Below are 26,474 nucleotides of genomic sequence, written 5' to 3' on the forward strand. Positions count from 1 at the left end.
AAGAAGGATTGATAGCATCTTTTTACTGTGGGCCTCCTTTAGACAAATGTTAACCGAAACCTATAGTACTCAAATATAGGCTTCACAGAAGGCTCAAAATGCAAGTGGCCAAACCAATCAAAACTCAAGAGTGAGGTCAGGAAGCGTTCTGAGAGTTCCCACATCTACAGAAGCAGAGGAATGTGTTCTGCTGCTAGACATGAAAGAACTGCAAGAAGCAGACAGAAGAACCATATATTGTGGAGATTAGAGTCCACCCATTAATGGCTCAGCTTCCTCAAAAGCCTCACATAACAGGAGGCATATTTTAGAGACTATTAATTCTGAATGAAATCAGAGAAATGAGAGTTTAATTCCTCCTCTTACTGCAGTGATCTTACCACAAAGCTTCACACAGCAGAAGTCACATTCAATGAGAGAGCCATTTTCCTTCCTTCTTTCTAAAAAATAATGTTTTGCATATGTACTTAGAATACTGAGTACAGAAACCATAACATTAACTAAAATGGTGTTTTCTACTGTGTAGCTGTGTTTTCCACAAAACGCCAAAACACAAAATGTCAATTTTTTAAAGTTCAGCAGCTTTATTAGTAATAAAAAAATTTAAATATTAATAAAATGAGAAGTTTAGATTACTAGCCATGTGAATTACTCTTAAATTAACATGTTAAATATGATCCTATTGTAAGAACTGAACTAATAAAACAAGCCAGCAGAGCAGAATAGAAAGCAGTATAGCTAAGAACTGAAATTAGAATAAAGTTTGAATCCAGGACTCACCACTTCCCTACTAAGCCTCATTTTTCTCATCTATAGATTCATAGCAACAATAGTATCTACCTCAAAGGGTTGTTTCAAGGATGAAATAAAGCAATTCATGAAAAGTACAGTTTTTTTTTAAACTCTTAAAAGGACTTTATCAAATTTTCACATTTTTTCCCAAAGCCTTTTTTAGACATATCCACCCTCACTACCACAAAGCTTCAAAATTGCTAGACATCTTGTGTTTTTCCCCCAGAGGGGGGACTATTACGGGTCAAATCACTAGACCCTTTGTCCCACTTACCAACTACCACATTTTATCAAATCTGAGACACGATTTATAAGACATTTTTAAGACATACTATCATTTTATGTGCTGTTATAAGGAACAACTGACCATTAAACTACGACTATCATCTCAATCTCAAGATGCATTCCCATTTCAAAACAAAGTGGGGAGGTATGCTCTTTAGAAGTAGAACACAGAATACAGCAGGCAGTGTGCGTACAGTTCACCCAATTCCTGGTGAGCAGAAGGGTAAGGGTTCCTCTCTGCTGGCCTAACCAGATCCAGGAAAAAAAAAATCATATTTGAAACATATAGGATGATATTTATTGTCATTACAAAGATGGGCATCCCCCTTGCCAAAAAAAAGCTTCCTAGAAGTTGTGAGGGCTTTAACTTTTTATCTAGTCAGTGTCTAAAAGCTGACTGCAAAGTATAGCAAGTATATTTCTTGTTTAAGGGAAACTAAAATTTGAAGCTCCACCCTGTAGAAAAAATTTCTGAATTTGATCCATAGCCTCAAACTAGGTAACTTAATCTTCCAAGCAAATTATCTTACAGCATAACTTTAATGTGCATACAGATCACCTCAGGGTCTTGTCAAAATGCAGATTTTAGTATGTCTGGGGTAGGGTCTGAGATTCTGCCTTTCTAATAAGCTCCCAGATGATGATAATGCTATTGGCCCATGGACTTTGTGGAATAAGATTTTGTAAGTTTTACAAAGCATTTTCATATATATTGCACAGCCACATGAATTAGACTTTGTGGGTTTTTAATTATCCCCATTTTGCAGATGAGACTCAAACCACTGACTTCAATCTGTACTACACTACACAAAGTTTTTAAACGAAGTCAATTACAGCAGCACTAGCTAATCTAAAACAAAGTGAAGACTAGAAAAACAAATCAGACCAAAATGAACTGATGAGTGTGCGTGCATCCTCCAGGTCAGAAAGCAGCCCATTTACCAGTAAGACAAGTAGAAAAGCCTTCCCAAGATATTTTTTCTATGTATTTTTCTTCTGCAAGGGTTGGGTGGTCTTCACGCAAATCGAAGTTGACAGTGGTCTTCTCATTTCCCAAGGCATCATAAACCAGGATAGAAATTCTAATCCATTTCTCTGTTCTAAACATCTTGTTCAAACTCTTTAGAACATTTAGGCCACAAAATACAGTAGCTACATGTGATTGTGTAGCCACCCTGAACTATGCACTTTTTGGGATGGGGGGACATGTGGAATGGGGACAGGATGGGACTCTTATTTCTGGAGTAAATAAAGGATACAAAAAGAAAATCAAAATAAAAGACTTGACTCTCACTTAACTGGTATTCTGAGTTTTCCTATTATTCTGAAACCAGTCCCCTAAAGTTTCTGATTCAGATGTGGAACACTACCAAAAATTTATAGTGGGTGCTAACGATAAAACACTGCTGTGAGATTCTTACTGCAGCCTGAAAGTACTCTTACCACAGAGGCCAAAGCTACTAAACTGAGTCCATTTATACAATCAAAATGAACTTACAAAAGCTCAGGAACCAGGAAACAATCTTTCTGAAAATGGAAAACTACTGTAGAATGAGTAAATTATTTTACCGCCTTTAACTGAAAAATTAGTCAGTCTGAATTATCTGTTGTCAGTATCTGAGAATGGCCCCTCAGTACTTGCATTGAGGTTTCCATTCATAATGCTATCAGAAATGATGTTTTCAGCTCTCAGGGGATTAATGTGGAGTTTCTTCATGGCCTGGAGGTAATGTTGGTATAGCCACCCAAAAAGTGTTCTGACCCATACACCACCAATTACCACTCTTTAGAACACTACTTACAAGAAGCTGATATTCTATCTTCCTTAGCCTTAGAACTCAGCATTTCAAATGACAGACCAGATTTTTTTTAAAAAAGGCTCACCTTTTCCAAGAAGATGCATGCATACCATGACAACCAAAAAATGATTCATGTTTGCATGACCAGAGCTTTGGTCAAATGTCATCCTAACCAACAGGTAGAGCAAAGCCAGGTTAGGTGTAAGATAAGCAGGATACAACCAGAAAGTTGATAAAGTAATTCACTGATACACAGACCTCCATCTACCAAAAGACTGGATATGCCAATGTAGCAGCTTGGTGTCACTAATCAATCCTGCTGTATCACCCTTCAGATGCAACTCAAGTCAAAAAATGGAGTAATAGTTCATTCCCCACAACCTTCTTTCTGAGAAAAGGTTCGAACACATATTTGGAGACATTACAGTAACAGAGCTAAAAGTCACTAGCCTCCCAGGACAACTAAAGATGGAAGCCACCTTTATAAAAATGAATACGAGACACTGAATGCAAAAAATACAGTTTTGTCATATGGTTAACTAATGAAAAACGGGCAGTAAAAGTAATAATTCAGTCTCAGCATTTTACCTTTCTCTGAATTCCAATTATTTTTCTGCCTCTACAAACTTCACAGTAACTCAGGCACAGGCCTCCTGGCTAATGCCCAAGAATTACAAAGTAGTCACACACATGATAGAGAATTCATGGCAAAAGTCATACAGGTTCCAGTTCTCCAAATTAACAACTTATGTATGCATGATACTAACTTTTCTCCCATAGTAAATAACTAATAACTAAAAGTTATAGGCAGAAATTAGAAGGCAGCACTTCCTCTGAGGAATCTACACTCATGAGATGAGAAAGGTATGAGGACAGAAAAAGAGGTGAGATGGGGATAAAGTGAAAGAAAAGAAATAACACCATTCTTCCCAGTGAACAGTAGGCAAATGATCCTATTTGCCTGATTCCATTCCTCACATTCAAAGGGTAGATCTTGTTCTTCCCAAGCAGCCCCTTGGGAAGGTTCAAATCAAAGAAGCCTTTTCCTATCTGATCCACAAGCCACTAAACCTGACCTATGTCTTGTGCAGGCAGGGTCAAAAGACCCAGAAGCAAACAGGTCAGCTTTGGAATGGCTAGTACTCAAAACTCAAGACAAAAGCCTCAGTTTAGTCCCTTGATCTTCCTAAAGGTTATTGTCAAAATAAAAGATCCTCTTCTGGCTAAATTCTTCATACCAAACTTCTAGGTGCAGAGCCATGAGAAATCCAAACCAGTGTTAAATTAAAGAAGTTCATTTTGCTTCTTTTTTTTTCCTGGTTTTTCTGTGGAATTAAAAGCTCCAGTTCATGTGTCAAGTGTCAATGTCAGCTAAAGTATCATCTTTGACATTCCTAAAGTTAACTCTACGTGGATTCTGGCATGCCACCCGTTCACTTCATGCCAACCAAGTCAACAATCATTCATTTAATGTCCACTAACATATTAAAAAATTGTACCTGACACTTGAGGAAGCTGCACAAAAATGAACTGTTACTCTTAAGAAATTTCAAATGGAACGGGGAGGCCAAGCCTCTGATACTTGGCAACAAATGTACAACAATAAAAATGTTGACAACAAATGCTACAAATAAATAAAAGTTGTGGAGGCAAATTATTAATATGATCTGAGAGAAAGAAGGTCTCTTAAATGATAGCCAACAAGTAGTATATTAGCCCAAAAAGACTTCAGGGAGAAAGGGCTTTGAAAAGGTACAAAACAAATTAAATTGGTAGAAGGAGGGAAAACAGATATAGGGAGTCTCTCGTGGCCTTCCTAGCTGTGACCTGAAATATAAAACCAGTCACAGAATACATCACAAGAAGACTCAAATAGAATTACATCTCAAGGTTTCTAGATCTACAAAGTTGGGGATCAAGATAGAAGTGGTTTTGAGAAAGGTATCAAAGATGCTTGAGGAAGACTGCTTAAAATTTAAAAGGGAAGAGGCTGTAGACAGAGAAGCTGCTCTGGCTACAACTTAGCATTAACAAAGGTCAATGGTGATGAATCTGAAAAAAACTGCAGATACAGAATTAACAAAACTTCTACTTTCCTAATAGGCTGGGTGTGAGAGGCAAAGCTATTCAAAGAGAGTCAGAGATCATCCCATAATTAAAGCCTAGCTAGCAAAACAAGAATGATCAATCCTACATATGGTCCATCTTAAGGATTCTCGGGCATTGGCAAATCACTGCTCTCAGCACTATTCCCTATTGACACCCCAGCTTCAGTTTTCCTATTTAAAAAAAAAATTTCCTTTTCTTTTTAGTTTTTTTTTTTCTTTTGGTGTTAAACTAAAAATGGTGTTTTCTGGTAGACTGATGATCTAGATTTCAGTTCTTATACCTTACATTACTATCAATGTGTCTCAAAAAAAACATCATTTCTCTACTTTTAAAAAGTTTAGTTTACATCTCCTACTGCGTTTGCTGATCTAACTGCAATAAAAGTGTTTTTTAAATACCCTATAATTACTGCTATAAATAGCTAAGGAAACTAAACACACGTTTTGCTTTGAGGGGGATAAAAGAGAGAGAGATAGGAACAAGTTCCTCAAGCCAACTTACAAATCCTCCTTTTCTTAGACAGGAATCTCCCGGGGATGAGCTCAACACATACTCCACCATGCTAACGCCTAGTCCCCCACTCTCCGACCGTGGGGACAGTACAGAATTGACCTCACTGTTCACATGGAAACTCTGACCAGGTCTTCTCTGCACCATGATTGGCTGGGAAACTGAATGATCTACAAAAAAGATACACAAGCATGATATAGTGCAGCCAGAGGCTCAAACAAATTATGAGTGATGTCTCATGGATAAACCAATGACTGAGAATCAGGAAACTTGCCATGGTCAGTTGAGCCAAAATCTCCTATCATATTTTTCCTTAAATATAGTATTCTACATAAGCTAAGGAACAGGAACACACCCCTCAAATATCCAGGATAACAGAGCAAAACAGGTCACATAACTCATTTATCTAGCTAAATGAATAAATTAATGTTTACCCTTTTCAATAGCAGAAATTCTTTTAAATAAATTTTATTATTAATATTACTAAAGCAAAATGTGATTTTACTGCCCTTTTTAAAAACAACATAATTTGACCTTTTCACACTCATTGACTCAGTCTTCTGAGGCTCCATTCTTACACTGTGCTGTAACACAGCACAACAGCTTTTGGATTTTCTCTCACTCTTTCCTCCCTATCATTTGTCACTTCTTTCTGCTGTCATTGTATCTGCCTCTACAAATCTCCCCATCTCTCTTCAGGGGTAGTGTGTCAGAAAAGCATCCATGCCCAGTGATTTGATTTGGCCTCAACCACATTTGTAGAAAGATCATCCCATACACAGTACACAGGGGCAAAGGGAAGAAAAAGAAACACGAACTTCAAATGGAAGGCAGGGATTTTCTAAATCTAAGTATGCTGACAGCAGTACAGAATAAGAAGTTAAAGCTGAAATTATGGTCATTTCAAATAAGGCCATTCTCCTGTGGCTGGCACTGCAGTAAAATATTGAAGACTTAACTTTGTGTTAATTATGTTTTAATAAATTACATCATATAAGCTCCTTCACGGCAATTATACTACAGGACAGGACATTGTTTGACATGCTTATGTCACTGATGTAAAATTCATGACTTGCCAACTGCTGAGGAAAGGAGCTCTAAGACAGGCATAAATCACAGTACAGATGCTAGATCTAGATTACCTGATGTTCCCCAGGCATTGTCTCGCCATTGATCACCCAGGAATATTCCTTTTGGTCCATCTTTGCTGGATTCATCTGTTTCCCAAAACTTTTTACCTGGCAAGAGCTGCTGCAAATTAAAAATAATAGATGCTTTTAAAGAATTCATAAAGGATGAAAGTACAGCAGTCAACACTTTCTTTCAGACAAGGGTACTGAAGATGCTCAGGTGCCCTGAAGATCGTTAATCAGTGTTCTGACTACACAGTTCTGATCAGAACACTACTGCTAATTTGATAAAAGTCACAGAGAGGCCTAAAGCAAGGGAGGACGGGGGGCAAGTACAGATCAACCAACCCATCACAATAGGGACTCAGCTTAACTCTCTAGAATTATTCATGTAACTTATGCCACGATTTTTTCAGGGGGTTTGGGGGACACTAATATTAGATCTTAAGTAGCTAACTGCTGGCTAAAAAGACTCTTATTGAAAAATAAAGTACCTACAACTACTGAAACACTTCTTCCCTACATGTATACTAACTGACCATACAACATTACTCAAGCTGGGGGTATTAACTCAAACCCCAGTTATGAGATGCTAAAGACAAAATTTAAATTTACCTCCTTCATACACAGAGATTCTGTTCATCAAATGCTTTCATCACCAGAAAGGGTGTCAGACTCTATCAGGGGGACGGGACACTTCCCAACCGCATGATGAACCTATTCCAAAGTTTTGGAAGGACAGGAACAGGTATTTCCCATGGAAGGAAATAAAGTCTCCTAACCTCAGTTAATTTTAACAATATTTATTAATGCCATTGTGACTTCACAAAACATTCCATGCTTCATAGAAATGCAAACAATGGCCCTAAACCAATATGAGGACTTTAAACTACCTTGGACAGAAGAAACACAAGGTACCCTAGAGGCAAAACACTACAGTTCTGCACAAGATTAAAGCAATAGTGACCAGGGTTACAAAGTCAAATTCCACTAGAATCCCATCTTTCCAGTTATCAGTTTAATTCATCAGTGTCCCTCTTATTTCCTTTAAATATGTTTTCATTTCAGCTGCTATTAGACAAGAAACTCAGAAGTTCGAGACAGTACTTAATCACTCACTGCTTTTGAGTACAAAAGAGTATGCCTGGAAAGTTTAATTTCTTAGAGGAAACGAATAAAAAACCAGAAAGCACAAAACATTTGCTCTCCTCTTTGACAATATTTTCCTGTTCAATTCATAACCTATAACCCAATGATAATGGAGGAATAACTCAACTTTGCCCTTATTAAAATGAATTTCAGCTTTCCAAACCTAAATTCTATGTTTCTCAACATAATTTTAGTCTAGCTCTATATATCTATCGGGTACACATGGGTTATTACATGAACCAAAAAAGTTGCCCATGCACTTTTCTCTTCAGGTCTTCATTTGTTATTTTCTAATCCAACAAGATCGTAACAAAAGATAACATTCTGGCCTGATATTCAGCTACACGAAATCTTAAGGTTTATTTTAAGGTGAGTGGTTTAAAGCAGTCATTTCCTTGTGTGCCTCTTGGGTTCATTCTCTGAGGAAAACAAAGACAAATAGCTGGTCTGTTAACTTGAGAGATGGGAGAGAACAGACGGAGGGAGAGCGCAGACCACAGATAAGCAATGGAGTCAGGAAGCCTTGGACTAGACAGCTTTGATTTGCCCTAGGACAAATTGTCAAACTGCCCTGGGCCTCAATCTCTTTGTACTGATGAAGGAATTATTTTCAAGTTCTTGTGCTTATCAGAGATATTTCTGATGAGTGTGTAGCACAATGCCCACCATATAGCACATTCTCAATAAATGTATTCAGAGGCATCACACCAAGGCAAATAGCTGTAAATCAGAGAAGGGACACTGAAAATTAATGTGAACTGCTCCAGCACAATTCAAGAATACTTGTTTTTAAACTTTTTTTCCGTATGGTCTCAAAAATGCACTCTCACAAGATTACAAGTAAAATTTATTTCACTACTGGTTGTACCCTTTCCAACTAAAATTGTCATTTTTCTTCTGTATTTTGTAGGGACTGCCAACAAGTCCATTTCAACTTCTCTTTTGTATATAGAAGAAAGACTGTCAGTGCAAGGGACACCTCACATGTTAGTTAATTTTATTTTCCATGTAGCAGTAGAAAGAGAGGAAAAGTGATAAAAAAATATTCAGTGCTCATCCCTCTCCACACAAATTTGGAAATTTTTGTTCAAAACTCAGGGGAAAGCTTCTGTATTAAGTACCATCTTCCATATGCAAATATAGTGTACCCATAATTTGTCAAATTGCTTACTAAAAGCAGCAGCCCTTGATCTCAAGGCTTCAAAAGTGATTTCTGGGATCCTGTCATCTCTCACTGTAGCCTGCCAGGTTGTCATTAACAGGCAAAGCCAGCAAAAGCAGGAAAACAGACAAGCAAAGCTGTTTACAGGCCAAATTCTCTTGAAAGAAAGCAATACAACCAACATGGAGAGAAGCACTCAAAAGTGAAGATCCTACTTCAATGTAGTAATAGATGCATCAAGTCTCAAAGTAGTAGACACAAAAAACTCAAGACCCTAATCAGGTACCAAGAAGCAACCCTATCTCCCACTATAAACGATCAGTATAAATATGAATTCGAAACAGATGCTAGGAACAGCCCAGAAAGCACTAGGACTCGACATGCTTTGGCAAAGTAAGCAGCAAGACGACCAACTAATTATTATCAGTGAAAACAGCAAGGATTGAAAAGGCAAATTTGTAAGAGATAAAAAGGGGGTGGGAGAAGATGGCAGCATGCCAATTCTGGGAGGAAAACAAGGTGGAACCTAGGGTTGCAAGAGTGCTCTGCAAATGGGAATAAAAATAAAATACTGAATCAAGAAGGTACAAGAGCCAAAAAAAAAAAAAAAGCACTTAGCAGACCTTTTCAGAGTCTCTGAATCTTTCTCTTTTATTGATCCACCATCCACAGTGGCAGCAGTGGCACCGCCACCAAGATGTATATTTTCATGAAAACCCTTACAGGGAAGGTCCACATTCTTTAGGCTGAACCCTCAGATACAACAGAAATGTAAAGGCCAAGATCCAGAATAAGAAAGGAATTCCTCCTGATCAGCAAAGACTGATCTTTGCTGGCAAGCAGCTGGAAAATGGACATACTTTGTCCGACTACAACATTCAAAAGGAGTTCACTCTTCATCTTGCATTGAGACTCTGAGGCGGTAGTAAGAGAAAGAAGTCTTACTCCACTCCCAAGAAGAACAAACCTAAGAGGAAGAAGGTTAGGCTGGCTGTTCTAAAATATCCTAAGGTAGAAGAGAATGGCAAAATCAGTTGCCTTTGCCGGGAGTGCCCTTCAGATGAATGTGGTGCTGGAGCTTTTATGGCCAGCCACTCTGACAGACGTTTCAGTGGCAGATGTTGTATTACTTATTGTTTCTACAAGCCAGAAGACAAATAATTTTATATGGGTTAATAAAAGACATGAACAACAGCAACAGAAAAAGAACTTAACATTTCTCTTTCCTCCAAAACACACCCATCTCTACTCCTCAGCTGTGAGGGAAGAAGCAGCATCTGAAATGGCTCCTAACGACCTCTGCCTCCTCATACTCATGCCCTTTTGTAATCCTACCCTGGATGGTTGACTAGACCTGATGACGTGCTCCTAGGGAGTAACACAAGAAAAAAGGGATGGGGTGTCGCTCTCAAGATTATGTTACAAAAAACTTCAGTCTTGCTTCTGTTCCTTTCTCCTACCCTCCTATTCTCAGCTCTCTTGCCCTCTTGCTTGCTCACTTTGATGAAGCTAGTCAGTCTGTCTGTTGTGGGATGCCCTGTGGAGAGATTCACATGACAAGGAACCAATTTGTTAGGAATTGAGGTCCTCAGCCCACAATTTGTGAGAACCTTAATCTTGTAATCAACCACGAGTTAATCTGAAGCAGACCCTTCCCCAATTGAACTTTGAGAAGACTGCAGCCCCGGTTCAAATCTTGATTGCAGCATGTGGGAACCCTGAAATAAAGGTTCTTACGAAACCATGACTAGGCTCCTGGCCTATAGAAAGAAATTTTGAGGCCTAGCCAACTGTGCTATTTTAAGTCACTAAATTTTGAGGTGATCCGTTACATAGCAATAGGTAACTAATACAGGTGTGACTATGGGGGGAGGGGTTTCTTATATAACACTTCTCTAAGGGTTTGTTTTCAAGAAGTACTTCTTTTTCCATTTCTAGTATCTTTCAAATTTGGAAAAATTACTCCTGTTCCATTTCATGTTGTCCTCTCTGTCTTACAGCCCTTCTTATTAAAAAATGACTGGCTCTTTAAATTCTGTAAAATTACGTCAACTTAGACCCGTTAAGCTTACTGAGTAGTAGCAACCACATATTCAAAAGTCAACTAAAATAAAAACATTAACTGTTCAAACCTGATCATCTTAAAAGAAGCTATAATCTACTGAACTGTAAAACAAAATGACAATGAGTACATGATTGTTGTTTCAAATTCAACAGCAACCCCTCTGGAGGTAACATCATCCACAACACTAGCTAAAACATTGTTTCACCAACCCACTGGCATAAACTCAAGGAGTTGCCAAACCTTCGTGTAAGCCACACCTAAATTCAATCACCAAAAATTTAAATGCAACTTGCATATGAAAAGATAGGCACTGCTTACCCTATCAAGAACTTGGAAATAAGGAGTGTTCTTTGACAAGACGTAAAAGAACAGATCAAAGCAGAGGTTTACAAAATTCACTTTAAAGAAAGATTAGGCAATAAAAGGATTAAAAGATTTGATAATTCTAAAGGAAGATAACAGGAATTAAGAACTGGTCCAAAAAAAGGAAAGGAGACCCAAGGAATCAGATGTATGCAGTATTATCTAGTTGGCATGTTCAGGGAGAGAGCACACGATGCACAAACAAGTCTATCCTTATAAAAGCAAGTAATGCACCAGACTAGATAGCGGTTTATTTACGGTAGCCACAAAACCATACAAGTAACTTCCCTGGCTCAGACTCTGCTTACCAAGCAAACTTCTTAACTTCGCTTCCCCTGAGTCAAGCATGCTGATCACTGAACACAATTATCCTGTCTACCTGAGAGTTATTATTTCTCCTAATAAATTAGTACTGCATTTTGACCTTTACATCAGTCTCTCGTGGTTCTGGTTAGTATAGGTCAATCCCATATCCCAATCATCTCTGAATTAGTAATCAAAGTCCCTTTCAAGACCTACAAACTGATAACCAAGGTTCCGGTGGTCCCACCATCCTCCCCAGCAATTCAACAGACCCTGTATTCTCCCTTCTATTATCCTATTAAATAGGATCCACAGTCACCCTTGCAGTAGTGTCTATTCTCTTATCTTTGGGAGAAAAACACATACACTATTTATCCCAGCTTGAACCATCAGTCTGTAAAAGAAAAGACTTAAGGAAAGCAAGGAATCAGCAAGCTTATTCATTAGGCTTCTGGAGAACAAAACAAATCAAGCACTGGTTTACAAGGCATGTTAGCCACCTCTTAAATTTTGTTTGGAAACACCTTTTTTCTTGTATCAGCTAACAAAAAAGAATATACAAAGCCACACTTGCACAATCAATCATCACATTAACCCCTACTAAATGCCCTTGTGGGTAAAATTGTAACACTTCCAGAATATCTGGCCTGGCTTGACTGCATTTGCATATCCTCATTTTCTGCAATGAGTACAACAGAAGGTGTGTCTGAACCTGAGAGTTTAAAGGGAGAGACTGGCTTGCTTCCTTGCTTTGCTTCTTCAGGAGCAGAGGGGAGAGATGAGCCTGGACTGCAGTTTGTAATCAATTACACGGATTTTAAACGTTATTTCTCCCTTTGACTGATTTTGGTTTTTAGAGGTATTTTCCCCCAGGATTTCCTCTCCCCAGACTTACACCCTTTAAACAGAAATGGGAACAATACAGGGCTGAGACTGTCAAGAACCTCTAGGCTTCTTATTTTAAGAAATACTGTACAAATCACACGCAAGTGCTCTGAAATCATTTAAAAAAAACAGACTGGTTGTAACTTCCAACTGTGCACATTTAACCCCTCTACACCTCAGTTTTCTCACCTATGAAATGAACTATGAACATTAAATGAGATATAAAGTAGTACAGTAAACTCAGAGTAACCACTCAAAGAATGAGTTTCTACTATTATTTCAGAACAAAGTAGTAACCAAGAGACTTCACACTAATGGCTAGCCAAGGAATGCTCCTAGGTACTCCACCAGCAGTGAGCACAGAACCTCCCATTTAATTCAGTGTGAATCCCATAAAATTAAGAGCCCTAACAAACACTGCAAGAACCATGACTGATTACTGCTTTGCAGGAACTAAGAGGTAAAATGATTATTAAGGACTAGTCTTGTTTGACCAGTCCACCACTAATATTTGCAGAGGGAAATATCAATGAGGTTTTCTGGTGGTCTCAACGCTAAATGCACACTCCAGCAAGTACTGTGTACTCAAGAGTAATAAAACATTAGATAACTGCTTACACACTCAACATAAGCTACTTAGAGACATCTCTCTGAGCAAAAATTTTACTTCTTAAGGAGTACTATTCACAGGGATGCTACAGCCCTGCAGGCCAGATCAGGTCTGATCATGTTATCTTGGCAATGAAAGCTTCCAACACAAGCTTAGTTTCATTCAAATGTAGCCAATGCAGGAGTCAAATACCTGATATTTTATAGCTGGCAAGACAGAAACCCCCCAAAATTTTTTAATCTCTTTGTAAATATTCCCACTACATTTTGACATCAACTCAGAGAAAGAACTGCTCAGAACTGACTGAAATAAAGAAGTATTACTAGTGATCACTGATAGTCACATGTTCTAGTCAGCGGTGCAATGTGTGAAAAACGTGTATTATCTAGAAATTCCTTCTCAAAATCTTCACACCCTAAAGGGATTTACCTAGACCTCCATACCAAACAAGGCTGTGTAAATCAAGTGAGATAGTATACAAACTATTTTCACAAATATTATGACCTACATTAATATGTTATTACTAAAGCTTTAAAAACAGGAAGTTTAAATATAAAAGTATAAATTTGTATCCTTTACAGGGCTTTAAAAAAAAAGGTACATCCATTCACCATTAGGACAATTCTTTTGTGAAGAGTTCAGAAAATACATACATCAAGAGTCATGTTCCTGAAAATGTACCTCAACAACAAAAATTCAAACGAAAACTACACAGTGTAAGAGCAAAAAACTTGAGAGCAAACTAAATGTTCAGTAAGGTAGGTGCAGTATAAAAATGTAAGCTCACCAAAAATAACCATAACAACAGTATGTAATACTTATAAAATAACATTAAATTTCAGAAGTAAATACAAAATTGTACATGTAAAGACAGCTTCTCACGCACCCTTCCCTTTTGGATATAGACTAGAAAGAAAAATAAGAACTGAAACAGGTGCTTGTTGGTGTAGTGAGATTACAAATGTCTTGTTATAAAATAAACTTTTATGATGATTTAGAACTGATTTTCTAATAAATAAAAACTGAGATTATGGTGGTATGGAATTCACCACAAACAAGTAAGGCATTTTTTCCTAAGCAGACACTTTTGAAGTGCCAAAAATAAGTGGCAATTTTAAGAGAGGTCACACAGTATGTTTCAAATGTTTTTAAGAAAGCAGATGATAACTTTCAGTCAACTTTGAAAACTGTAGCTTAAAAAAAAATAGAGAGAAGAGCCAAGATGGCGGTGTGAGCAGGACAGCAGAAATCTCCTCCAAAAACCATACATATTTTTGAAAATACAACAATTACAACTTTCCCTAAAAGAGAGACCAGAAGACACAGGACAACATCCAGGCTACATCAACACCTGCGAGAACCCAGCACCTCCCAAAGGGGGTAAGATACAAGCCGGACCCGAGCACCCCTCACCCCAGCTCCCAGCAGGAGGAGAGAAGTCGGAGGGGGGAGGGAGAGGGAGCCCAGGACTGCTAAATACCCAGCTCTAGCCATCCGCACCAGGAGCACAGACACACAGTGTGTGGTGTGCTGGATACTAGGAAAATGGAACAGTAAAACCTGTGAGCTCATCCCCGCCGCTGGCGCCCCTGGGACAAGGAAAAGCGAGTGCTTTTTGAAAGTCTTAAAGGGACAGGGGCCTCACAGCTGGACGGAAGCGTCCCAGCACACTCAGCCTAGCAGCTGGGAATCCCGGGGAACTCTGGGCGCCCTAACCCCTGGGCAGCAGTGCAGCTCTGAGGCCCCTCACAGCGATAAACAGTCACCTGCCCATTCCCCCTCCGGCGCAGCCCAGCCATAGCAGAGTAGCAGCCTGAGACGGGCCACACCCACAGCAACTGCAGAGCTTAACTCCACAGCAGCCAAGCAAGAATCAGAGACCCCATGTGCGCACAGCTGCCCAGCACAAGCCGCTAGGGGTCACCATTCTCCCAGGAGAGGAAGACCAGGAGCAAGTGGAAAGGGTCTTGGTTCTCCCAGCTGACACACGTGCCAACTGCACACGACTACCTTTATCGCCATGAAAAGGCAGAAGAATTTGATACAGACCAGACTAACCGAGACATCCTCCCCTGAGAGGGAATCTGAGGAGATAGATTTAACCAATCTTCCTGAAAAAGAATTCAAAATAAAGGTCAGAACCATGCTGATGGACTTAGAGAAATATGCAAGAGCTAAGGAGGGAGAATACAGAAATAAAACAATCTCTGGAAGGACTTAAAAGCAGAATGGACAAGATGCAAGAGGCCATTAATGGACTAGAAATCAGAGAACAGGAACGCAGAGAAGCTGACGCAGGGTGAGATAAAAGGATATCCAGGAGTGAAACAGTATTAAGAGAACTGTGTGACCAATCCAAAAGGAACAATATCCACATTACAGGGGTGCCAGAAGAAGAAGAGAGAGAAAAAGGGATAGAAAGTGTCTTTGAAGAAATAATTGCTGAAAACTTCCCCAAACTGGGGGAGGAAATAGCCTCTCAGACCACAGAAGCACAAAGAACTCCCAACACAAGGAACCCAAAGAGGACAACACCAAGAAACATAATAATTAAAATGGCAAAGATCAAGGACAAGGACAGGGTATTAAAGGCAGCCAGAGAGAGAAAAAAGCTCACCTACAAAGGAAAACCCATCAGGTTATCATCAGACTTCTCAACAGAAACCTTACAGGCCAGAAGAGAATGGCATGATATATTTAATGCAATGAATCAGAAGGGCCTTGAACCAAGGATACTGTATCCAGCACGATTATCATTTAAATATGAAGGAGGGATTAAACAATTCCCAGACAAGCAAAAGTTGAGGGAATTTGCCTACCATAAACCACCTCTACAGGGTATTTTAGAGGGACTGGTCCAGATGGAAGCACTCCTCAGGCTAAACAGATGTCACCAGAGAAAATAAAATCACAGCAAAGAAAGCAGAACTATCAAATACTAACTAAAGGCAAAAAATAAAATCAACTACCCACAAAAGCAGTCAAAGGAAACACAAAAGAGCACAAAATAAAACACCTAACATATAAAGAATGGAGGAGGAGGAATAATAAGGGAGAGAAATAAAGAATCATAAGACTGTGTTTATAATAGCTTAATAAGCAAGTTAAGTTAGACAGTAAGATAGTAAAGAAGCTAACTTTGAACCTTTGGTAACCAGGAACCTAAAGCCTGCAATGGCAATAAGTACCTATCTTTCAATAATCACCCTAAATGTAAATGGACTTAATGCACCAATCAAAAGACACAGAGTAATAGAATGGATAAAAAAAGCAAGACCCATCTATATGCTGCTTACAAGAGACTCACCTCAAACCCAAAGACACGCACAGACTAAAAGTCAAGGGATGGAAAAAGGTATTTCAGGGAAACAACAGGGAGAAAAAAGCAGGTGTTGCGGTACTACTATCAGACAAAATAGACTTCAAAACAAAGTCACAAGAGATAAACAAGGACATTACATAATGATAAAGGGGTCAATCCAACAAGAGGCTATAACCATTATAAATACATATGCACCCAATACAGGAGCACCAACATATGTGAAACAAATACTAACAGAATTAAAGGAGGAAATAGAATGCAATGCATTTATTTTAGAAGACTTCAACACACCACTCACTCCAAAGGACAGATCCACCAGACAGAAAATAATTAAGGACACAGAGGCACTGAACAACACACTAGAACAGATGGACCTAATAGACATCTATAGAACTCTACACCCAAAAGCAACAGGATACACATTCTTCTCAAGTGCACATGGAACATTCTCCAAAATAGACCACATACTAGGCCACAAAAAGAGCCTCACTAAATTCAAAAAGATTGAAATTCTACCAACCAACTTCTCAGATCACAAAAGTACAAAACTAGAAATAAATTGTACAAAGAAAGCAAAAAGGCTCACAAACAACATGTTCCTAAATAATCAATGGATCAAGCAATATATGAAAACCAATGACAACAACACAAAGCCTCAACTTCTGTGGGACGCAGCGAAAGCAGTTTTAAGAGGAAAGTATATAGCAATCCAGGCATATTTAAAGAAGGAAGAACAATCCCAAATGAATAGTCTAAAGACACAATTACCGAAATTGGAAAAAGAAGAACAAATGAGGCCTAAAGTCAGCAGAAGGACAGACATAATAAAGATCGGAGAAAAAATAAATAAAATTGAGAGGAATAAAACAATAGAAAAAAATCAGTGAAACCAAGAGCTGGTTCTTTGAGAAAATAAACAAAATAGATAACCCCCTAGCCAGACTTATAAAAAGAAAAAGAGAATCTACACACATCAACAGAATCAGAAATGAGAAAGGAAAAATCACGACGGACCCCACAGAAATACAAAGAATTATTAGAGAATACTACAAAAAACTATATGCTAACAAACTGGAAAACCGAAATGGACAACTTCCTAGAAAAACACAACCTTCCAAGACTGACCAAGGAAGAAACAGAAAATCTAAATAGACCAATTACCAGCAAAGAAATTGAATCGGTAATCAAAAAACTACCCAAGAGCAAAACTCCCGGGCCAGATGGATTTACGGCAGAGTTTTACCAGACATACAGAGAAGACATAATACCCATTCTCCTTAAAGTTTTCCAAAAAACAGAAGAAGAGGGAATATGTCCAGACTCATTCTATGAAACCAGCATCACCCTAATACCAAAACCAGGCAAAGACCCCATCAAAAAAGAAAATGACAGACCAATATCTCTGATGAACATAGATGCAAAAATACTCAAGAAAATATCAGCAAACCGAATTCAAAAGTAGATCAAGAAGATCATACACCATGATGAAGTGGGATTCATCTCAGGGATGCAAGGATGGTACAACATTCGAAAATCCATCAACATCATCCACCACATAAACAAAAAGAAGGACAAAAATCACATGAGCATCTCCATAGATGCTGAAAAATCATTCGACAAAATTCAACATCCATTCATGATAAAAACTCTCAACAAAATGGGTATAGAGGGCAAGTACCTCAACATAATAAAGGCCATATATGAAAGACCCACAGCCAACATTTTATTGAACAACGAGAAGCTGAAAGCATTTCCTCTAAGATCGGGAACAAGACAGGGATGCCCACTCTCCCCGCTGTTATTCAACATAGTAGTGGAGGTCCTAGCCACAGCAACCAGACAAAACAAAGAAATAGAAGGAATCCAGATTGGTAAAGAAGAAGTCAAACTGTCACTATTTGCAGATAACATGATATTGTACATAAAAAACTCTAAAGACTCCACTCCAAAACTACTAGAACTGATATCGGAATACAGCAAAGTTGCAGGATACAAAATTAATACACAGAAATCTGACGCTTTCCTATACACTAACAATGAACTAATAGAAAGAGAAATCAGGAAAACAATTCCATTCACAATTGCATCAAAAAAAAAAAAAATACCTAGGAATAAACCTAACCAAGGAAGTGAAAGACCTATACCCTGAAAACTACAAGACACTCTTAAGAGAAATTAAAGAGGACACTAACAAATGGAAACTCATTCCATGCTCTTGGCTAGGAAGAATTAATATTGTCGAAATGGCCATCCTGCCCAAGGCAATCTACAGATTTAATGCAAACCCTATCAAATTACCAACAGCATTCTTCAACGAACTGGAAGAAATAGTTCAAAAATTCATATGGAAACACCAAAGACCCAGAATAGCCAGAGCAATCCTGAGAAGGAAGAATAAAGTGAGGGGGGATCTCGCTCCCCAACTTCAAGCTCTACTACAAAGCCACAGTAATCAAGACAATTTGGTACTGGCACAAGATCAGAGTCACAGACCAGTGGAACAGAACAGTCTCCAGACATTAACCCAAACATATATGGTCAATTCATATTCGATAAAGGAGCCATGGACATATAATGGGGAAATGACAGCCTCTTCAACAGATGGTGCTGGCAAAACTGGACAGCTTCGTGTAAGAGAATGAAACTGGATCACTGTCTAACTCCATACACAAAAGTAAATTTGAAATGGATCAAAGACCTGAATGTAAGCCATGAAACCATAAAACTCTTAGAAAAAAACATAGGCAAAAATCTCTTGGACATAAACATGAGTGACTTCTTCATGCCCTTCCTGGGCAAGGGAAACAAAAGCAAAAATGAACAAGTGGGACTATATCAAGCTGAAAAGCTTCTGTACAACAAAGGACACCATCAACAGAACAAAAAGGTATCCTACAGTATGGAAGAATATATTCATAAATGACAGATCTTATAAAGGCTTGACATCCAAAATATAAGAGGAGCCTCACGTACCTCAACAAACAAAAAGCAAACAATCCAATTAAAAAATGGGGAGTGGAGCTGAACAGACAGTTCTCCAAAGAAGAAATTCAGATGGCCAACAGGCACATGAAAAGATGCTCCACATTGCTAGTCATCAGAGAAATGCAAATTAAAACCACAATGAGATATCACCTCACACCAGCGAGGATAGCCAACATCCAAAAGACAAACAACAACAAATGTTGGCGAGGTTGTGGAGAAAGGGGAACCCTCCTACACTGGTGGTGAGAATGTAAATTAGTTCAACCATTGTGGAAAGCAGTATGGACGTTCCTCAAAAGCTCAAAATAGTAATACCATTTGACCCAGGAATTCCACCTCTAGCAATTTACCCTAAGAATGCAGCAGCCCAATTTGAACAAGACAGATGCACCCCTATGTTTATTGCAGCACTATTTACAATAGCCAAGAAATGGAAGCAACCTAAGTGTCCATCAGTAGATGAATGGATAAAGAAGACGTGGTACATATACACAATGGAATATTACTCAGCCATAAGAAGAAAACAAATCCTACCATTTGCAACAACATTGATGGAGCTAGAAGGTATTATGCTCAGTGAAATAAGCCAGGTGGAGAAAGACAAGTACCAAATGATTTCACTCATCTGTGGAATATAAGAACAAAGGAAAAACTGAAGGAACAGAACAGCAGCAGAATCACAGAACCCAAGAAAGGACTAAGAGTTACCAAAGGGAAAAGGAATGGGGAGGATGGGTGGGAAGGGAGGGAGAAGGGGGGAGAAGAAGAAAGGGGGCATTACGATTAACATGTATAGTGTGGGGATGGGGGGGGAGGGCTTTGCAACACAGAGAAGACAAGTAGTGATTTTACAGCATCTTACTACACTGATGGACAGTGACTAATGGGGTATGTGGGGGGGAACTGGTGAAGGGAGGAGTCTAGTAAACATAATGTTCCTCACATAATTATAGATTAATGATACCAAAATAAATTAAAAAATAGAGAATGCTGAAAATGTCCAATGGTTTTACCACAAGCCAGTTACTTTTTAAATTAAAACCAACTAAGTATATACAGAAACAAATAAAGAAGATGATATTTTAATCTTCACCTTCTCTTTGAGTTTAAGGCATACAATCTTCTAAATTCTTCCCATTTACATAACTAAGAATTAAGGAAGTATCCTGCATTCCTTTTAATCAGTTACTCAATACTTTTATGTAATGATTTTTAAATGTTAAAACATTTTTGATGTTTCATCTAATTGAAATCACAAAAAAGCTATTATCTAAGAATTAATATTTGCTGCATAATCTTTTCATATCTCTCTACCTCACAGCATCACAATCTGGCATCTAGTAATTACTGCTTAAAATTATTTTAGCCTATGTGGCAAGATGGCTACTATGGAAAACAAATCCATATTAATAGTACCTTAACTAAGTATCTTTTAGTTGAAATGTAATATACTACTTTTTAAAAAAAGTTTAATTTTTCCATAATTATAATTATGCAGTATATAAAATTAACAGATTTTTCTTGTAAATACTTTCCTGGGTTATTGAGCACTTTTCACGAGTACCGTTAATGGTTGCAGCCAATGTCCTTTACCACTAAGGTGGAAATCACACAAATCACTTAGGCATGACCAAGATGAGGTAATTTGATCTTTCCTCCCACATATTAAAAACCAGTAGCACTTTCCTGGCTACTGAGAAAATTTAAGATTTAAGTTTCAGCATTTGAAATGCTTACTGACGTCAAAAAGTAAAGTATTACTTGAACATATACTGAAACGCACTGCCTGCATTAGCCATACTAGAAATAACAAAAGTAGTAAAAGACATTCTTTGCCCTAAAAGAAAAAAAAAGAAAAACCTGCCAGGAATCAAACTGATGCAGTTATAAGGCATTTTAAGATAAGCACACTAAAAGTGTGACACAGACTGCTCAACTTTGCAATCTATTACAGATGAAAGAACCACCACCTAGTCAAGGAATGCCTTAAAGGAAGGGGGAGAGTTCAGCGTGAGAGATATTGCAAAAGGCTTTCCACAAAAAGCAAAGGTAGAAATAAATGAAAGTAAGTGGGATAGGTGCCCGCCAATAAAAAAGCAGTCTGGCCACTAACGCAGGGGAACATTAAGGAGAAGGAGAAAAAGCACGAGTCCAGAGAGAGGCTTTACAGAGCACCAAGGAGTTAGGCTCTATCTAATCCAACAAGCAGAAATGGGAAAAACAGGGAGGAAAATTTAAAAACATTTAAAAATTAATTTTAAAATATTTATCTGCCATTTCTCCACAAAATGGGGTAAAGGAAAGCAAATGGATGCTAGGAAGCTAAGCAGCAACGAAGTCACTGCAATAATCTGGGCCTGAAATGGCAAGAGAAGTGACCTGAAAGAAGGGGGTCAAGTAAGGTACAAACTGCTGCTTAGATGTCTCTCTCAGTTTTCAAAGCATTAAAAAAAAAGCTATATAATTTCAAAAGTGAAGATTCATAACCTATTAGGGTGATCAAGAATGAAGTCACTAAGGATACCAAAGCCAGTCTATCACTGAAGTTCTTTTAGTCAGGAATCTATTCTGTAGAGTCAACTGAGTACAAAGGCTAGATGAAAACAGGATCCAATTACCTAAGAATATGGTGTTGCAAGTTTAAATTTACAAATCCAATGGTGAAAGTTTTAAGGTTGTACGAAAGATTCACTGTAGGTTGCTGTGGAACAGTAACAGCAAGAAGAGCAATCATTCGGTAGCTCTTGAATATTAGGACAACCACAAATTAGAACAGCAAACAGCTGCAATTGATGACTACTGTTAAACTCTAAAATGCACCCTCCTCAAAGCAGCACAGGGGTTTCCCAGTGTTCTTTACCACACAAAGAACATAATCACTGTTAACAACTTCACCCTTGAAACGAAACATACAAAAAAAAGTTTGTACTTTTATAAAGCAAGTCCTTCCAGAAAATTTAGATACTGTTATCACCTCAATTTTCATGTTATTCTGTGACAAATTACCCTGGGGCAGCTCCACACTAATTCTTTCTCCAATGCACATCTCCCTTCTGAATCCACTGAAAGTAAAGTTTTCTTTATACCTTACTACTTCAAATTATTCGAAGAGAGCCAAAAGATACTTTTCTCTGCTATCTTCATAAAACTTGATACACTGACGGTTAGGCATATTCAGAAAATGGAGAAATACCTAGGGTGAACCAGGCTTTTCTGCAGTATAAAAGGGAAAGCATATATGGAAACACAAAGGACTGTGTTACCTCAAGCTACCTATAAATTACCTACAAATAAGGTAATTTGTTCTTATATGTGCATAAGCTATACAGTTGGATCTATAACATAACTGTATCATTGTATATAGGTCTAGATTTTAGTAATTATATAAATGATTCTTATAATAGTACCTGAGAGCCCAGGAAACCTGTAAAGTTCATGAATAAAACTATGAAAAAAACATCTAGATTTCTTCATAACCTACCCAGCATATCCCCAAAGCAGGAAATAAGTAGCTCAATTAAGGGAAGTAAGAGTCCTTTGCCTCACCATGGGACTAAATACTCAAACCCAACCACACACCCAGTCAGCCTCAGAGTATTTTTAATTATTAAATTGACAAGGATCTCAGTAGGCCAGATAAGGACAGGCTCCCTTTTTCATGCACTCCAGAGGATGAAAATATCATAGATATGGCTATTATATATACAGGGAAGACCAACACAGAAAATATACAACTTCCCCACATGCTTTGCTATAATGAGAACCAGAATGCATTAATTAATCAAGAGACAGTGAATTAACTTCAGTGTTCTGGTTCCTCATCAGCAAAATTAACAGTAAACAATAAAGAACTGCACACAGCATAGTTCAATACAAGCCTGAATAATAAATGTAACAAAAGTAATTTCAGTTTTCAAAGCACCATTTATTAATTATGTATATATATAATGAGGATATTTCCATGCCCCAGGAGATGGTCCAAAGAAAGTGTCCTACTGATCTGGTTACAACTATATTAAACAAAAGATCCTTTATAACAAATGCCTTTATATCAAACTCAACTTGGATGGTAACAGCATTGCTGATTTACTATTCACCTTAGGTACCTTTGCAAAACTAATTATCAAGTACTTAAAAATGTAAACACTTGCAGAGAAGGTTGAATTAAGGCTTTTCACCTCTGCCTGTTCCTTGTCCTCCCCTGCATATCCCAACATCCCTCAAGATAGAAAAATAATCTGATAGAGAATACAGGCAACAAATATTTACTGAATTGAACTGAGGCAGGATGATACCAACTTCCAAAGTAAAAGAGAAAATAAAGGGGAATCCATGTTCAGAAAAATATATATACTGGTGTAAGAGTCATTCAACACAATAAATTAGACAGCCACTGTTTGCAAAGTACATTACCTGAAGCCCCTGCCCTTATCAAACTTATATGCAGAAAGCATTTACACAAATAACTATACATAAAATAAATTAGGGCCATAAGAATGATATAAGTAACTTGCTACTTAAATTCCCCTCCACAGCTTCTGGCTGGTGAGAGCAAGAGACCTTTTATAGGGGAGCTGATCACTGAAGTTGATTTTGACTGGACATACAGAAACAAACAGCAGAACACTCTGGATTTGGAGTGATAGAGTCAAACAACTGACTCGCGATAACATTAACCTCTCAAATCCCTTTTCGCCTGGTCTATAAAAGGTACCTTATTATTGCAGAACCACTGCGAAGACTGTTATGTATATGAAGTGATTAAGCAAAGTACCTGAAAACCATACTTGCTCAATATATTGCAGCTACTATTTCTGAGCAATAAAACAGAACTTGGAGTTAATCTACATCTTGGCACTAATGAATTTACCTGGCCTTAGGTTTCATTCTCCTCATGCAAAAATCGGTACTAGTATCTCTCAAAAATCCGAGAGATTCACCCAGGTAATGAAATTAACGCCAAAGTGTCCTGAGAAGTGATTGTGTATTATTGTAGTTATTTAGTTGGCTTGCCCTCAATTAAAGCATACTAATATGGACGAAAAGAATGAAAACTTTTTAACCAGAGGATAAAAAGGGGAGGAATTTCATGAAGACAAAATAAGCAGTATGTGGATTAGCTATTTCTTGCAGCAAAAGCACATGTTTCGCTGCATTCAAACATTCCAAGACAGCTCAGCATACACAGTGGTAGGGCTGGCTAGTCTTCCCAGTACAGGGTGACAGCAGATACTGAATGAGTGGGGGTTCCACACAGGTCTCAAAGTGACAGGAAAGAATTGGAAATGAGGTTCCAAATGTCAAATGCACCCACATTCTGAGGGTTAGAATACACCTTCTTCTTATCCTGCCCTCAAAATGCCCAATCCTGTTCTCAAAACTATTATGAGATCCAAGGAACTTCCCCAAATAAAACTCATGAAGTGGTCCTTGACTTCTAACAGAGTCATTAAGATAACAAAGAAAAGTTATTAACTAAGCTTTCTTTCCTCTAGGTCATTTGACCTGGCTATGTTTTCTCTAAAGTAAACATCTCATTTTAGTAGCAAGATGTCAAAAATGCCCAACAACCAAATGGAATTAGTACAAAGTCAATGGAACTAGGCAGCTTTTACCATTCCTATCTGTACTCAAAAGCTACATTTTGGGGGAAAAAAAGATTCATTATACCGTTTGGCAGTTATTTTCAGATTAATTTTCCTTTTGCAAGAAAGGTTGCATGATTTTGCTGGCAGACAATATATCTCCTTTCCAAAATTCAATCCATTTTGGAGCCAACTGAGTCACTCTTACGGAGCTCTAACTCCAAGAAACTGCCAGGGGTGAAGGAGCCTTTCTAGGGCTGTGAATCCTAGAAGTACTTATAGTTACCAAAAAGCCCTCCAATTCTATGAGCCATTCTGTTTGCCATGATGGAAAGATATGGAAAAGAATTTTAAAGATTTGGTATCCACATTATGCTTCCACTTGCCCTGATTTCAGAATTACTGCCCATGAGCCCTGAAGGACACTTCAACTTTTTAGGCAGCTGCAGAACTGGTGGAATGAGTCATTTGAGGACTCAATGAGCCTCAACATCACAGGGGGGAAGTCACTTCAAAAAGACAACTTTTGGATGCCCTCTGGCATATCCTAGGAAAAGCAGAGCTGCTTCTCTTTTCTATCTTTTTAAAGACAGAAATAAGGGCAAACTTCAAGAATCTTAGAATTGAAAAGGTCCTGGGAAATTAGTCCAATATCTTTGTCCTATGAGTGGAAAAAAAGCAAAGTCCAAATAATATGAATATCTGAACCAAGGCTGGAAGCTGTGACTTCAGTGTTCTTGGTCCAGTAAGATTTCTATCCCATTGAGTTATACCTTTCTTTGGGTGAATAGCTCTCCAAACCACCATCGAATGTCTCCCTCTAAAGCCATTCTTTTATCTCAAACTTCCAAACAGATATCCTAGGTAATATCTAATGAGAATCTGCAACTGTATTTTTTTTTCAGCTTTTGACATTATTTATTGCCCTTTGTTCCAATACATGAGGATTTAGTTCACTTACGGTATTTAGCTCACTTGCATATCTTCTTTCTGCCTTTCCTTCTCTTGTTATTTTTAAAAAATATTACTGGCTTATGGCCCAGAGAAGACAATCAATGACTCCACAACATCCCACTACAGTTGATAGACAGTGACCGCAATGGAGGGGGTGAGGACCTGATAATGTGGGCGAATGTTGAAACCACTGGGCTGCTTATGTGAAACTATCATAAGATGGTTTATCAATGAAATTTTTTTGTTATCATTAATCTACAATTCCATGAAGAACATTATGTTTACTAGACTCCCCCCTTCACCAAGTCCCCCCCAACAAACCCCACCACAGTCACTGTCCATCAGTGTAGTAAGATGCTGTAGAATCACTACTTGTCTTCCCCGTGTTGCACAGCCCTCCCCATGCCCCCCACTCTCTATACATGCTAATCGTAATACCCCCTTTCTTTTTCCCCGCCCTTATCCT

The 26,474-nt window shown here is 38.2% G+C and overlaps 1 protein-coding gene and 1 pseudogene across 14 annotated transcripts in view; one reads left to right on the plus strand and one right to left on the minus strand.

The window, feature by feature from the left end:
- Positions 1–26,474, minus strand: part of PUM1 (pumilio RNA binding family member 1) — a 130,113-nt gene that overhangs the window by 64,848 nt on the left and 38,791 nt on the right. For 10 of the 14 annotated variants that reach the window (XM_073233529.1, XM_073233534.1, XM_073233533.1 and 7 more), the window contains exons 4-5: positions 6,638–6,746; positions 5,487–5,665 (exon numbers count right to left, since the gene is read on the minus strand). The exons of 3 other annotated variants lie outside the window; for them this stretch is intronic. In XM_073233529.1, the coding sequence (XP_073089630.1) occupies positions 5,487–5,665; positions 6,638–6,746 (288 nt within the window). The remainder of the gene's footprint in view (positions 1–5,486; positions 5,666–6,637; positions 6,747–26,474) is intronic. One more of the 14 variants, XM_073233530.1, reaches the window with a different exon arrangement.
- LOC140848864 (ubiquitin-ribosomal protein eS31 fusion protein-like) lies at positions 7,972–26,381 on the plus strand (annotated as a pseudogene).

This window comes from Manis javanica, chromosome 4 (assembly GCF_040802235.1).
Source record: "Manis javanica isolate MJ-LG chromosome 4, MJ_LKY, whole genome shotgun sequence".
Lineage (NCBI taxonomy): Eukaryota > Metazoa > Chordata > Mammalia > Pholidota > Manidae > Manis > Manis javanica.